At 41.2% G+C, this 15212-nt stretch overlaps 1 protein-coding gene across 6 annotated transcripts in view; it reads right to left on the reverse strand.

Annotated features, from left to right (window-relative positions):
- Positions 1 to 2266: 2266 nt before the first annotated feature.
- stim1a (stromal interaction molecule 1a) overlaps positions 2267 to 15212 on the reverse strand; it is a 44466-nt gene continuing 31520 nt past the window's right edge. The window contains exons 9-14 of one of the 6 annotated variants that reach the window (XM_046862289.1): positions 12441 to 12608; positions 11784 to 11884; positions 10793 to 11025; positions 7419 to 7482; positions 5933 to 6439; positions 2267 to 3086 (exon numbers count right to left, since the gene is read on the reverse strand). In XM_046862289.1, coding sequence (XP_046718245.1) covers positions 3044 to 3086; positions 5933 to 6439; positions 7419 to 7482; positions 10793 to 11025; positions 11784 to 11884; positions 12441 to 12608 — 1116 coding nt within the window. In that variant the 3' untranslated portion in view covers positions 2267 to 3043. Of the gene's footprint in view, positions 3087 to 3132; positions 6440 to 7121; positions 7483 to 9567; positions 9627 to 10792; positions 11026 to 11783; positions 11885 to 12440; positions 12609 to 15212 lie in introns of those variants that run through there. The other 5 variants (XM_046862290.1, XM_046862288.1, XM_046862291.1 and 2 more) reach the window with 5 other exon arrangements.

Below are 15212 nucleotides of genomic sequence, written 5' to 3' on the forward strand. Positions count from 1 at the left end.
AGTTTTCCCTGTGCTGCAGCAGCATTTAAATCTATAAGTAAAATGAATAATTAAAATATCATTCCATAGTAATCACATCCATGCTCATTGATTAAAATATCACAAAAGCACCAGAATAACAAAAGAAAATCCGAATTAGTTCAGGATAAATGATTCATTTGAAAGAGGTGTGTCTCTAATCCGTTTTCTTTCCAGAAGTTGTTTCGAAGACGGAAGAACATCCTGTTAGCTTCAGGTGTAGACAAACACAAAGCTGCAGCTCCACCCATGAAGGCAAAGACTAGGTCAGATGTACACTATCAGGCAGGTCAAATCTACACCTGGCTAGAATCTGGACCAGCAGGTCTCAGATATTGGATTTCAGATGAGGAAAAATGTAATAAAGAACACACTTTGGTATCTTATGTTTCTTGAACCATTTTTACAGTGTAGGTGCTTTATACTTGTAAGATGTTCATTACAGTACAGTGAAATTATTTCTTTAAATATCCCAGCGATGTTAGGAAGCTGGGGTCAGCCAAGATACAATCCCCCTCTAGCTTAGTGTGTTAAGGGCCATGCTTAAGGGCCCCAAAAGTGACAGCTTGGCGATACCAGGGCATACCTACAACCTTGAACCATGGGGACTTGAAAAGAACTACCACCTCTCAAGTGTAGATGTGAAAGGAACAACAACCATGACAGGGTGTAAGTTGGTCTACAACAGTGTTTAGGTGTAAGTGGTACATGTCAAAATAAGATCCAAATAAACAGCAGAAAGACTCTAACAGAACAAGTAACAAAGCTAAATTCTGATTGGTCGGATGATTTTGAATTATTATAGCAGGAATATACTGTATTTTAGGACTGTTTTAGATTGTCCGGTGATAAAAAGATGGAAAGTTTCTAAGCATAGGTAAACTAGGTGGTCAACTAGAACGCAACCAGGTGGGGGCACCAGTGAGCACACACTGCCCCGCCACCTCCCACTGCTCCTGCGCAAATATGCAAAGGTCTATTTGTTTTAAGTCGGTGTATTTGTTTACCAGTTACTTCCTCTGAACATGGAGAATTATTTTATTGAAAACTGCATTATTGTATAATAGTTAACAGCTCATAATGTAATACTCCAATCAGGCATAACATTGACATTATAACATAATAACCGGTGAGTGAATAACACTCATCTCTTCATCATGGCACCTGTTAGTGGGTGGATTTATTTATTAGGCAGCAGGTGAACATTTTGTCCTCAAAGTTGATGTTAGAGGCAGGAAAAATGGGCGCGCGTAAGGATTTAAGTGAGTTTGACAAATTGTGATGTCTAGACGTCTGGTTCAGAGCGTCTCCAAAACTGCAGCTCTTGTGGGATGTTCCTGGTCTGCAGTGGTCAGAATCTATCAAAAGTGCTCCAAGGAAGAAACAGTGGTGAACCTGCAATTTTGAAAATCCCATTCCACAGCTAGTCCACATTTCTTATTCAAATAGTCCCCACTTTTTTTTAGATGATTTTGCACTAGATTTTTTGGAGATGTGCGTGATATCATTCATCCCCAAGGGTAAACTCAGGTACTGATGTAGGTGAGATGAGGAGGCCTGGGGTGCAGTCAGCGTTCACATTAATCCTGTTCTAAAGGGTTAAGGTCAGTGCACTAGTGAAGGTTACTTAAGTTCTTCCATTCCAACTCATGTAAAGCAGATCTTCATGGAGCTGGCTTTATGCACAAGGGCATGGTCATGTCAGGTTTAGAACAGGTTTGGCTTTCGTAGTTCAAGTGAGAAATATGTCATGCTACTGAATCCAAAGACGTCCTAAACAACTGTGTCTCGGACTTTGTGGTAACAGTTTGAGAAGCATATACGGCTGGGAAAGTCAGGTGTCCCAATACTTTTGCTCATATAGTAAGAGTTTATTATGTAATCACAGAAATTGGAGAACAGCTGGTTATGTTACACAGTGTTGTTCGGAAATGAAGAAATCTGTAGCTACAGATGGCGTTCACTGTTTTCCATTCGACGGTTTGCAGTAGATTTGATCCATCTTTTGTTCTTCGACAAAACATCCTGGTTTCATTATCCAAAATGTGTTGGATTTTACGCAACATTCACGAGACATCATCAAGAATAGTGACAGCAGCATAAATCCAAACTCGACACCTACCTCATATTATATTATATATATATATATATATATATATATATATATATATATATATATATATATATATATATATATATATATATATATAATATATATGCATGTTCAACAAAGGAAGCAAGCAAAGCAACATTTTTTAAACCATTTATTGCTTTCATGCATGAGTGCCATAAAATTCCCCAAGACCTAGACTACAGTCCTCAACACCACAGGTGATGCAAAATTCCCCCTTTTCGCTTTCTGTACAAATTTTTAGAATCATAAATAGAAGCTCAAAGAGAAACTTTTAAAAATAGGAAAAAAAAAATTCAATACACCGGAGGTGGAACCAGGAGTCTGAAATGCTCCTCAGGTCTCTGAACCGGAACTGCAGCAGATACAGAACATGCATCAATGCTGTTTACAGAAATCACACACACACACACACACACACACACACTCATTCACTCACTCTCTTACACACACTTTCACACATTTACACTTATTTTCTCGCACATTCACTGATACTTACACACACACACACAATCACATTCACTCATTTACACCCTCACAGCCACCAACAAGAGAAAGATTTCTTCATGCAAAGAGCCGGAGATGATACATGGATGCATTTGATCAGCAGTGCATTCCTGTTTTGGACTGGAAACACAGTTTCATTGTAGATTTCTAGACCCGGAAAGTCTTTCACATAAAGAAAAAAATAAAAATAAAGAAACGATCCAACAGAAAGTCCACGTCTGCGGAGCTGGTGTCTCATGCAGCACTTTGCTTTGGTTAGTCCAGAACTCTGGGGGAGTCGAACATGTGAAGAACACAGCGGTGGGTAAAACAGATCAGGGAGAACGCAGAAAGTGCTGAGGTTCTGCGTGTTCCCGCAGAGAACCGAATTTAGCCTCAAAATCATTTCTAGTCCTCATTTAAAGCTGCCTTGCGGATGAGCCCGGAGACGCTAGAGACAGAAAAGGAGAACTATAAATAAATCCATTCAGTAAATTAACTTTAAAAAAAAAAAAAAAAAAAAAAAAAAGCCGGCATTTTTCTCTTTTTCTTAAAACGTCAATTTCGTATAAACAAACCACCACAAACTCTTGGCTCAATGATGGTGTTCAATTCAATTCAATTCATTTTTATTTGTAAAGCACTTTACACAGATAGTGTACGTTTGTCCCTAATGAGCATGTCGGTGTTCACAGGGACACATAAACCTACACATAAGCCTTGCATAACAGCTTCTAAATCTCTAATTATAAACTCTGCACCACTTCTCCAAAATTTTTACCACAAAGTTGGAGGCATGCAAATGTATACGATGTCTCTGGATGCTGGAGAATAAAAATGTTCCCTTCACTAGAACTCTGAGACCCAAGCCTGTTCCTGCACGACAGCGCCCCCTGTGCACAAAGACAGCTCCATGAAGATATGCTTTTCATGGGTTGGAGTGAAGGATCTCCTGCTAAAGAGCTCCAACCGTATTGGGATGAACGTGCACCCCAGCCTCCTCTCACCTTTTCACCTACATCAGTACCTGACTTAACTAACACCCTTGTGGCTGAATGAATCTCAAAATAAAAAAGTGGAACATCTCACCTCAACAGTGGTATGACTGGTGACTCCGCTTTGTCAGCTTTGTAGCACCTGGCCCTTGTTATATCAAGACTACGACGGCTCATACTTTCTGTGAACAGCTTTGGCAACAGCTCACTTGCCATTAAATGGTAAAGATGCTCTTTATTAGGTCACATGTACTTTACAGCACAGTGAAATTCTTTCTTAGCATATCCTAGCGATGTTAGGAAGTTCAGGTCAGCAATGATACAGTGTCCTTGGAGCACAGAACGTTCAGGGCCTTGATCAAGAGTACAAAAGTGGCACCGTGGCAACACTGTTGCTCAAACCCCCGACCTTCTAATTAGTAACCCACTGAACTACAACATCCCCATTATACCAACTAAATTCCAGGCGACAGGTTGGAAGATCAATGCAATCAGACCTGGTACCTACCTTTCTTTCTGACAACTCATCAGGTAAAACCGAAGCTTTAAACTCGTCATCGCTATAACAACCTATCGTCGCTTAGGTCACGTCTGATCCCTCGTTACTTCGGCTTCACAACTCTCACCTGCTGGAGATTTTATAAATCTTGTGTATACACTATTTCGTTTTTTTTCCAGTTGTCACAGGTACAGGTTTATGAGGACGCTACAGGTCCTCATAAACACCAAACTGATACAGAGTGTTTTCTCTTCGAGAGCTATTCGAGACATCATAATCACACTATAGCATTTGGCTATTGAGTCCCATCTTTGGTTTGGCACTTTGACTTTTTTTTTTTAATACACGAGATGGGTCTTTCATAAACTCATTCATTACTTTCACTATACACTATACTGGACAATAGTATTGGGACACCAGCCTTTTTCAGTCGTATGTGCTTCTTCCTCAAACTATTCCAACAAATTTAAAAAGGTACACAAATTGGATGCTGGAGCATGAAAGGTTCACCCAAACTAGGCGAGCCGAACCTGTTCCAGCTTGATAATGCCCCTGTGCACAAAAAATATGCTTTTCATAGGTTTGGAATGAAAGATCTTCTGCTATAGAGCTTTGATCTCAACCCTATTGAACACGATGAACGTGAACTCGGACTGTTCCTAAGACCTCCTCACCTGCATCAGTACCTGACTTTACGAACAACCCTGGTCTCTGCATGAGCACAAATCTCCACAAAATCTAGAGGAACATCTTCCCAGAAAAGCGGAGGTTAGTTATAACAGGAATAAGGGAATAATGTGGAATGGGATGTTCAATAAAAGCAGCACATAATAACATTATGGTCGGGTGTCGACAAGTGTTGTATCCATATAGTGTATTTAGAATTTATCTACAAGGCATTGATGCGATTTTTAACAACCCTTTTAGACTGTAAATAAAAAAAAAAATATAAAGGTCCTCAAAAAGAAACCAACTGGAATGATCGAGACCGTTTACAGTTTTTTTTCTTGTTCCTTATTTTGTATTTGTGTTTTTTTGTTTTTTTTAGAACAACTTGAAAACGTCTGTATTAGAGGTACCTTTAAAATGATTGAAAAACGAACTGTGTGACATTCAGCAGTAGTGCAATAGACTGAAGGAGTTCACGAACATGATTCAGCCCTTTTCTTATTAGTTTCTTTTCATTTTTTTTGTTTTTTTTGTTTTTTGTTGCTCCTCTGGTTTTTTTTTTAGTACTGATCTCACACACACTGCTAATAAAAATGTCCCAGGACACAAAAAAACCAACAAAGCACAAAGTGGGTTTTCCGAAACAGATAATAAACACCGGATATTTTGGTGTTACAAGCTGCAGTAAACGAGAACTGAGCAAACATTTAAGAGCATTCGAAAAATTTCAGCCAAGAACATGCAAGCTGGGACGATCAGGAGGGAACAAAAACGAACAACAACAACACAAAAAAAAATAACGTAGAGAGTCCACGTAGAGAAACGATGTGGCACTGAATTCTTTAGAATAAATAACTTTACATTCCCACTTTCTGCCGACATCCCGGAGTTCAATCCCTCTGAAGAGAAACTGAACAAGACTGAGAAAAAGAGGAAGAAAACCAACATGGAGGACGGCTTCTCCTCGAGTCCCAGATGAGACGTACCTCCAAAATCCTCGCTGAGGCATTTGTGTGCCGTTATGTAAATATTTCAGGACGTCCATCTTGATAATGGAGTACAGATGAATTATAATTTTTCTTTTTTTTTGTAATTAAATTATTTTATTTGGAACAGTAACTAAACCCTCCTTACTTCTTCTGCTTCTTGAAGATCTTGAACGGGGTGTGTTTCTTGCGGCTGGTGGAGTCAGTGTCTTCACTCATGGAGGCACTGTCCTCCTCCAACGGACTTTTCTTCGCCGAGACCTGAGGGATGCGGCTCACGCCCTTCAGCGATGCTGTCCCATGAAGCCCTATGGGAGATGGCGTGTCCGGCTCAGTCGAGTTCTGGCTCAAAGAGCGTGATGAATCTGACACGGAGCCGTGGATCTCGCTCATGCTGGCCGACTTGCCCATGCCGTAGATCTTTTTCATCAGGATGGGGCTGTCCAGGGTGCCGTCCGGAGAGCCGAAGGAGTCTGGGACTCTGTTTCCTCCGTTGGGCGAGTGGAACGGAGCGGAATCCTCGGAACGTGAGTGGGAACCGTGATAGAGAGACGTAGGCTTCATAGGAGGATTCCTGGAGCTCAGAGACAGGCGCAGCTGCTCGCTGGTCTGAGACACGGACAGGGAGGAGTCCGAGTCGGACCTATTCAAATCCCTGAGGACAGAGACAGGTTAGTGCGGTGAGACCACTGGGAATCGATTAGTCCGTTAGTTTTACATTCACGTCTTATTCCAATTGGTTTCAAGACCGAAACAAAGAGTCATTTTAAGGTGAAAAAAACGAGGAAGGCGGGCAAGCAGAGATGCCAACATCTGCAGAGACAGAAAACAATTCCACTCCAAAAACCTCCTATAATTGTGACATCAATTACAAATTTTGCACCTTTGTGCGCCCTTTTCCCATTAGAGCTCACAGGCCCGCCCTCTTAATTAAAAAGGCCGGTGAATTTGATAGTCGATCACCTGCATAAATTTGGCTCGAAAAACTGAAAGCGAGTTTTTCCTTCATGTCCTGCGTCAAGTAAAAATTGTGCTATTCCCCCTTGTCGCCATTGTGACAAATCAGCTATCATAAATGCCAAGGCTAATCTGTACATTTTGGCATCTCTGGCAAGGTCTTAAAACAAGCAGAAAGCAAGACACAGTGTGAGAGAGAGAGAGAGAGAGCGTGGCACATGCTAGTAAAGAGTGATGCCGTTATGGAAGATTAACACACATGCGTGAGGCTCGCTGGAAAGACTGGAAGACAAGACAACTGAAACAGTAAGGAGCTTCATGAGCCGCAAACCGCACTTTCACTCCACGTGCGAGGTGCACGAGCGCAAGCATGCGAATACCCGTGGCTTCGACTGCGGCGCGGGGGCGAGTCAGGGATGGGGTCCATTGGCTGAAAGGTGGACGAGTGATAGAAGAAGGAATGGGGAGCAGAAGACGAGACTGAGGAGGATGAGCAGGATGAGGAGGATGAATAAGGAGGAGAGGAGGAGCAGGAGAAAATGGACGGGTGAGAGGCAGCGAAGCCCAGCTTGTCAATCTGGCCATGAGACTGGTGCAGGTTGGGCCTGGGCCGGGACGGCGGGTATGAAATGCCCTCCCCCTGATGCCCTCCGAACGAGTGGCTGCTCTCTACCAACCTCTGAGAGCCCATGGCCAGCTGGGGGTCAATGTGCCTCTGGCGAAGAGATAGCATACTGGGAGCTGTGGACACAAAACAAGACGTGTTACATAGAGTACAGGGGGGGGGGAAGAAAAAAAAAAAGAAAAACAGTTGTTGGGGGGCATGGCTTAGCAGGAATGCAATTTAAGTGCAATCAAAAACAAGGTAAAGGGTGCAAGTAGGAGATGGAGTGGCAAGTAGCAATCCTTCAGTAATTAAATAACTGTAATTTAATTCACATTAAATTATTTAGAAAATTGCAGCTGTTCCTAATTACTGATTTTTAAAAGGTAACCTTATATTCCATATTATAAATTTGATCAAGTCACTGTTATGACCCTAAAGTTTTTCTCTGTAATTTAATGGCAAGTCCAAATGGTTTGTACAGAACCACGCATACTTTTTTGTCCTTTTATTTTGAGCACTGACGCCCATTAATGGAGCTGACTCCTCCTCTTGATTATGACATCACAGCAAAGTTACAGCTGTTACATCCTCTTTTTGAGCAGTTTGTTTAGACTCCGCCTCGCACTTTGAGTGCATTTAAAAAAAAATTATTATTAAACTTGAGAACATACACAACTATTCCAGGGGTATAAAAGAAACTAAAGTTATCGCAGTGTCACTGTGGCGGCTCACTCCGTACTGGAAATACGATTTGTTTTGTGCGTGCATGAAAACGCTAAAGAATCCATAGCCCTAAGCAAGAAGTGGCTAGCGGCTAACGCTATGGATTCTTTAGCGTTTTATGTACAGCTTCAAGAATTTCTCTTAAAAGGAGAAAATCGTGACAAATCCGCAAAACGAGGGAGTGGATGAATGATGGATGGAAGAAAAGAAGACATTTGTTAAAACTATGCTAAAATAAGTAGAACAGTTACATTCATATCTTTAGAAAATTAAATAAACCTAAAACACACACTTACATACACATCTGTATTAAACAAAAAGGGTCTAAATAACAATTTAGTTTATTTCATTTATTTAATTGTATTAAATCAATACAATTTGTGCCAATTTAAATGATGACTCAATTTAAATAATAATAAAAACGTGTAAAGCATTTATTTGATTTATTTCGTTTTATTTTATTAAAAAAAAAATGATTAAAAATATTATTTTATATATTATTTAACCAGGGAGGCATTTTATTTAAAATTGTTTTAAAAATGCAAACTGTTCAAATGTTGATCACAAATGTTAATCATAATTTGCGTTAATAAAAAACGACAAGCAATTTTATTTTTGCATTTCTTCCCCATAACTGTGCTGAAATTGAACCGAACCGCGACTTAAAAACCGAGGTACGCACCGAACCGTGAATTTTGTGTACCGTTACGTCCCTAATATAGGAGTTGGCGACTATCAAATGTCAATTGTTTGAAACCAGTGCACGCTCTTTTTCAATCCCTTGCCATTCGTTTTAATGGAGCAGTGGACTGGTGCGCACTATTTTTATAATAGTGAACGGCCCACACACACTGTGGAATATCGAGGCTGCTCGAGCTGAAATCGTGAGGAGCCTCCTTACCGCTATGTTCCACAAATGACTGCATGAGCAGAAGAGACATGATCATGAAGTCCTGACACGGAAATTCCTTTGTGAAGTGCATTTACATAATTTTCATAAAAGGCTTTACATCGCACCACTTCACTGCTCCATTATAACTTAAGGTAAGGGGTTCAAAACGAGCTCGCACTGGTTCCAAACAATCGTCGGGTCACCAACTCCTCGTTCCAAAATGTCCTATTGCCCTGCACGACCCTGTGTGTGCGTGTGTGTGTGTGTGTGTGTGTGTGTGTGTGTGTGTGTGTGTGTGTGTGTGTGTGTGTGTGTGTGTGTGTGTGTGTGTGTATATATATATATATATATATATATATATATATATATATATATATATATATATATATGCACACACAATTATACACAACACCGGTTTATGTGAAGCACATGCCATACTGTGCAAAAGTTAAACACTGCTATGTTATAACATGACAGAGGCAGAAAGAGATCAGAGGGTAAACTGAAGTGTTGGTGGGTAAAAGGTGTAGGCTTCAGTGGGGCAGGTGGGCAAGAGATGAGAGCCAGCATGAAAGACTAATGAGCTCACTCACTGATGGGTCTGACAACCGGTTGGCATCTGGAAGGGTCAGGCGACTCGAGTATAGAAAGGGAACGGCTGTTCTAAGGTAGAGGTTTGACAAATAAAATACAATAAATAACAACCAGTCTGCTTACGCAATGGCTCTGATCCCAGTCAGGCTCAGAACACGCTATTAAGTGTTAATACCTCTCGAGTTATAACAATATTGTGGCCATATGCGGTTCAAACTGTTACCACAAAGTTGGAGGCACACAATCGTATAGAATGTCTTTAGATGCCGATACATTCAAACCAGCTCCATGATCAGATGCTTTCCGTGAGATGGAGTGGAAGATCTCCTGCTATAGATCTCTTAAAGTCTATTGAAAACGTTTGGGATGAACGTGAACGCACCCCAGGCCTCCTCACCTCACCTACATCAGTACCTGCCTTCTAACACGTTTGTGACTGAATTAATCCACAAAATCTCTACAAAATCTGGTGGAACATCTGGATATAAAAAATAGAGGTGACTGTAACAGCAAATTGGGACTAAATAGGAACAGGCCATCTTTGTGGACAATTCTAATTCTCAAATCCTCAGAGAGTCTTTTCCATGAGGTGCCATGTTGAACATCCAGTGGTCAGTATGAGAGAATTGAACTCACAGCACCACATTTTAAATGCTCTAATACAAGATACACAAATTTGTATGGTCCGGTCAAGCAGACAAAAACATGAACATGATGAATAGGACATGGTTAAATGACGTACAGCTGTTTTCACCGTCTTTACTGCTATATAAGCTGCACATTGACTACTATCTCCTATCCAAGTTTTATTTCTATAGTATTGTCCCTTGAGAAGATACGATGAGACTATCAAGCCTCAGATGAATATAATACTGCAGACAAAAAAAGTACAACGATTCGGTGCTATCATTCATGTATTCTGGAAAATTTTCCCCAAAAAAGTGACAAAAACATTGTAAAGAAGATCCTGCACAGCACGAAGTCCAACAAGCCCAATCCAACAGACAGAAAGCAAACCCAGCTTTGTGCTCACAGACAGTAAGAGTTATGGTTCACGTTACAAGCCCACGTCTCTGCATCTTTTCAAAAGCATGACCGGTATTCTGACACGTGAATGGAACCTCTCTCTGGTCAGGAGGAGGGTTTTTTCGATTTCAGCAGCAGCCCTTTATTCTGCCTCTGCGAACCCTTACTGGGCCGGGCCTTGGACCCGTTCGAGTCCGGCAAGTCCTTACATTGCAAAGAACCGGGCGCCACGATGTCCTCGTCCATGTCGTCCATGTCTTCGGACATGATGAAGGGTTGAGATGTGGCGCGTCCGCCCACGAAGCTGGGGTCGAGGTTGAGGGCGGAGGCCAGTGAGGGCAGACCAGGATTATTCACTACTGTAAAACCAGTCAGCATCTCGATCTGCTGCCACCGGTGCAGTCGCTCCCGCAGGGCAGCTGTTACCTCCGCCAGAGCCTGCCTGAGAGAGGGAGAGAGTGAGAAAGAGAGAGGGGGGGCAAGACAGGAAAAGAGAAGAAAGAGTAAAAGAGAGATAATGAAAAGAAAGCGAGTAAAAATGAGAGAGAGGCAAAGTGTGTGTGAGTGAATAAGTGAGTAACGAGAGAGTAAATAAGTGAGAAGTAATGAGTGTGAATGAGTGAGCGAGATAGTAAGTGAGTGAGTGAGTGAATGAGTGAGTGGAAGGGTGAGTGAATGAGTGGGTGAATGAGTAAATTAATTAGTGAATGAACGAGTAAGTGAATGAAATGGTGAACTAAATGAGTGAGTGAGAGAGTGAGTGAGTGGGTGAATGAGTAAATTAATCAGAGTAAATGAGTGCGAGAGAGTGAGTGAATGAGTGAATTAATGGAAGAGTTATTGAGCAAGTGAGTGAGTGAATAAACGGGTGAATAAGCGAGTGAATGAGTGAGTGAATGAGTGAGTCAATGAGCGGGTAAGTGAGCAAGTGAATGAGTGAGTAAGTGAGCGAGTGAATGAATGAACAAGCGAACAATTGAGCGAGTGAATGAGCGAGCGAGTGAATGAGTGAGGAGTGAATGAGCGAGCGAGTGAGCGTATCGATACTGTATATAACTCCGTGAAGACCAGACTCCAGTCATTTAACATTAATGTAAGTAAACTAACAGTCACTGGCTGAAAGACAGGAGCGAGGGATGTCCTACAGTCAGGTTCAGAGATAAAGAGGTGAACATGGTGTAAACATGAACGCTGACTCACTTCGCTGCCAGGATTTTGTGATCCACATCATCGAGTGAGGAGCTGTGTGCCACGTGAAACGTCCCGAACAGTGTGTTCCGCTTCTTCTTTATTTTCTCTGCCTGGGAACGAGACATTTACACTCAGATTATAGACAAGCAGACGATAAGCAGACGATAAGCAGACGGCAAGCAGACGGCAAGCAGACGGCAAGCAGACGGCAAGCAGACGGCAAGCAGACGACAAGCAGACGACAAAACATGTCTCCAAATCACCATTAAACCATACATTATTAAAAAAAAAAAAAAAAGAAATGATGCTGCATCACCTAATCCTATTTCTTTCATTTAAATAAATAGATAAACAGATAAAAAGCTAAATAAATAAATATTTACATATTATATTTGCAATAATTCTAATGACAACAATGTCCTGTTTGGTGTGTGTGTGTGTGTGTGTGTGTGTGTGTGTGTGTGTGTGTGTGTGTGTGTGTGGTGTCATATAACCCACATCCAAAATTGTTCTTCATTTTTCATTAAATAAAAAAAAAAAAAAGTATTACATCATTTTTTCCATTATTTGATCTGGTAAAACTCTTGCTTTTTTTTTTTTCCATGGTTCAGAATCATAAACCTTTGGACTCTGGCCATGAAAAGGGAAAGACGGTGTAACACTCACCCCCTCTTTGGCGATCAGCAGCTGTTTCTCGGCGTTCTGCTTCTTGATGTTGTAGTACTGCACCTCCACCTCGTGTGTGAGCTGCAGCCATTTCTGCAGAGCGTCAGGTGGAGACCAGCTGCTGCGCGACTCCAGCTCTTTCTCTGCCTTCTTCAGGGCCATACGTACCTGTGGGGGGCGCCAGAGCTGGGTTAATACATGCAAAATGTGGAGAGGGGGAGAGCGAGAGCGAGAGAGAGAAAAAAAAGAGAGAAAGCCTGGACTGGTTAAGGACGAGGCACTAAGAATTATAATGTGTTGTTTCCCAGCAACTAATGGAGATTTGGTTGGGCGTATGGAAAGTGCGAGCGTTTCCGACTGCATTAGGTCCGAATGAAGAGATAAAGCATACAAAGTGCGATAATAAATAAAAACTGAGCTTATTCAGTGTTGCGTGATCGAAAGAGAGAGAGAGAGAGAGAGAGAGAGAGAGAGAGAGAGAGAGAGAGAGAGAGAGAGAGAAACAAGGAAAAACTACTAATTCAACACTTATCTGGTGACCACAGTAACTGAGTCCATTGAACTCCCAAAATCCATCACACACACATTCAGACTTCATTCCTTATCAAGTAGTGAATAATCAAAACTAAATACTGCACTGATATTCAGGACGATGGAGGAGAAGTAACGGCGGCTCACTGCTGGTGGAAGGTCATGGTTTTAAATCCCAGCACCACTAAGCTGCTGCTGGGGGCCCTGACCCATGAGAAAGACCCTTAACCCTCACCCTCACATCCCTCAGTGTATAAAACTAAAAGAAAGAAAAGAAAAGAAAGAAAGGTGGAAAGAAAGAAAGAAAGAAAGAAAGAAAGAAAGAAAGAAAGAAAGAAAGAAAGAAAGAAAGAAAGAAAGAAAGGTGGAAAGAAAGAAAGGTATAAAGAAAAGAAAGAAAGGTTTAAAGAAAGGTGGAAAATAAAGATAAGAAAAAGTTGGAAAGAAAGAAAGGTAAAAGAAAAGAAAGAAAGGTGGAAAGAAAGAAAGGTAAAAGAAAAGAAAGAAAGATGGAAAGAAAGGTGTAAAGAAAAGAAAAGAAAAGAAAATGGAAATAACAAAGAAAAGAAAAGAAAAGAAAAATGGATAGCAATGTGGAAAGAACAGAGAAAAGAAAGAAAGAAAAGAAAAGAAAATGGAAAGAACAAAGAAAAGAAAATAAAAAAAGGAATAACAATGTGGAAAGAACAAAGAAAAGAAAGAATTAAAATGAGAAGAAAGGTAGAAAGAACAAAAAAGAAAGAAGCTTTATACTTTAAGCACAGTGGTAGCATTAATAAAAAAAGAAAAGAAAAGATAAAGACTAAAAAGGAAAGAAAGAAAGAACGAACGAAAGAAAGAGACAGAAAGACGCTTTATACTTGTCACATGTACGTTACAACCCAGTGAACTTTCATCGTGTATCCCAGTGATGTTCGGAAGCTGAAGTCAGAGCTCAGAGTCAGCCATGTTACAGCGCCCCCTGTAGGATAGAGGGTTAAGGGGCCATGCTCGGGGGGCCCTATGCATCTGTACTTTACTGAAGTATTTCCATTTCGAAAGACTCGAACAAATCTCTTTTTTCTCAACTACCTTTTGTAAATCAGTCGTTCCTTTTTATGGTAAAACGTAACAAACCACCGATCAGGGTCGAGCGCACGCTGTTTTAAACTCGTTCTCATTGCTGCTTGGTGTATCTACTGATCACTAACATACAGTTCAGCATCACACGTGGCCTTATTCACATGATTTCTTTAAGTAGTTGAAAAGAAGGTTTTATTTATTAGGCAGCAGGTGAACATTTTGTCCTCAAAGTTGATGTTAGAAGCAGAGAAAATGGGCGAACGTAAGGATTTGAGCGAGTTTGACAAATTGTGACGTCTAGACGTCTGGGTCAGAGCGTCTCCAAAACGGCAGCTCTTGTGGGATGTTCCTGGTCTGCAGAGGTCAGAATATATCAAAAGTGCTCCAAGTAAGGAACAGTGGTGAATTTGATGCACGTGGGGAGCGAAGAATGGGGCATGTGGTCCAACAGACTGCTGAAGAAGTTCATGCTGTTGATGATCAATGGGTCACGACTGTTTTAGGAGCAAAAGGGCAGGTGGTCATAATGTTATGCTGATGTGTGTAGTTTGTGTACTTTATCCACCACTGATCATAAGACACCAACGCCCATGTTTGGCCTGCGGGACCCTAGTTTGGCGCAATGACACTGCCACCTACTGGCCTTTTTGTTTATAATCAGTACATCAAAATTAATAAACTTCTTACTGACTTTTTAATGTACACTAAGATGAATCAGACACATGGATATAAATACTGAATATACTTCATCGATGAAAGTGGAAGTGAAGATAGAAAGCGAGTGATGAAAGTGGTCTGAGTAGAGAACCGGAAAGAGAAACAGGGTGACTCGTTTGTTTCCAGACTCGTAACGTGACTCTAATGAGGCACTGCGGTACATTAACATTGCTGAGTGGTAAAGCTGATACACCACCACGCCACATGGTATCCTCTTAGACCATCTGTAATCGTGCATGTAATCGGTTTCCTGCTTCATTACAGGAAGTCAGGGAAGGGGTGTGCCGAAGGAGCGCACTCATTTCCTGTCCCTGCAAATACAGATAAAATGTCTAAATAGAGCGAGTGGAAAAGAATTCATAGAATTTTCTCACTGTGCTTGGGTTTCTAAAAGCAATGCAGATGTTCACTCTTTCTTCGTCTGTCTGTCCATTCTGCAGGTTTATTCTCTCTGTCTGTTCA

The sequence above is a fragment of the Silurus meridionalis genome, chromosome 12, assembly GCF_014805685.1.
Source record: "Silurus meridionalis isolate SWU-2019-XX chromosome 12, ASM1480568v1, whole genome shotgun sequence".
Lineage (NCBI taxonomy): Eukaryota > Metazoa > Chordata > Actinopteri > Siluriformes > Siluridae > Silurus > Silurus meridionalis.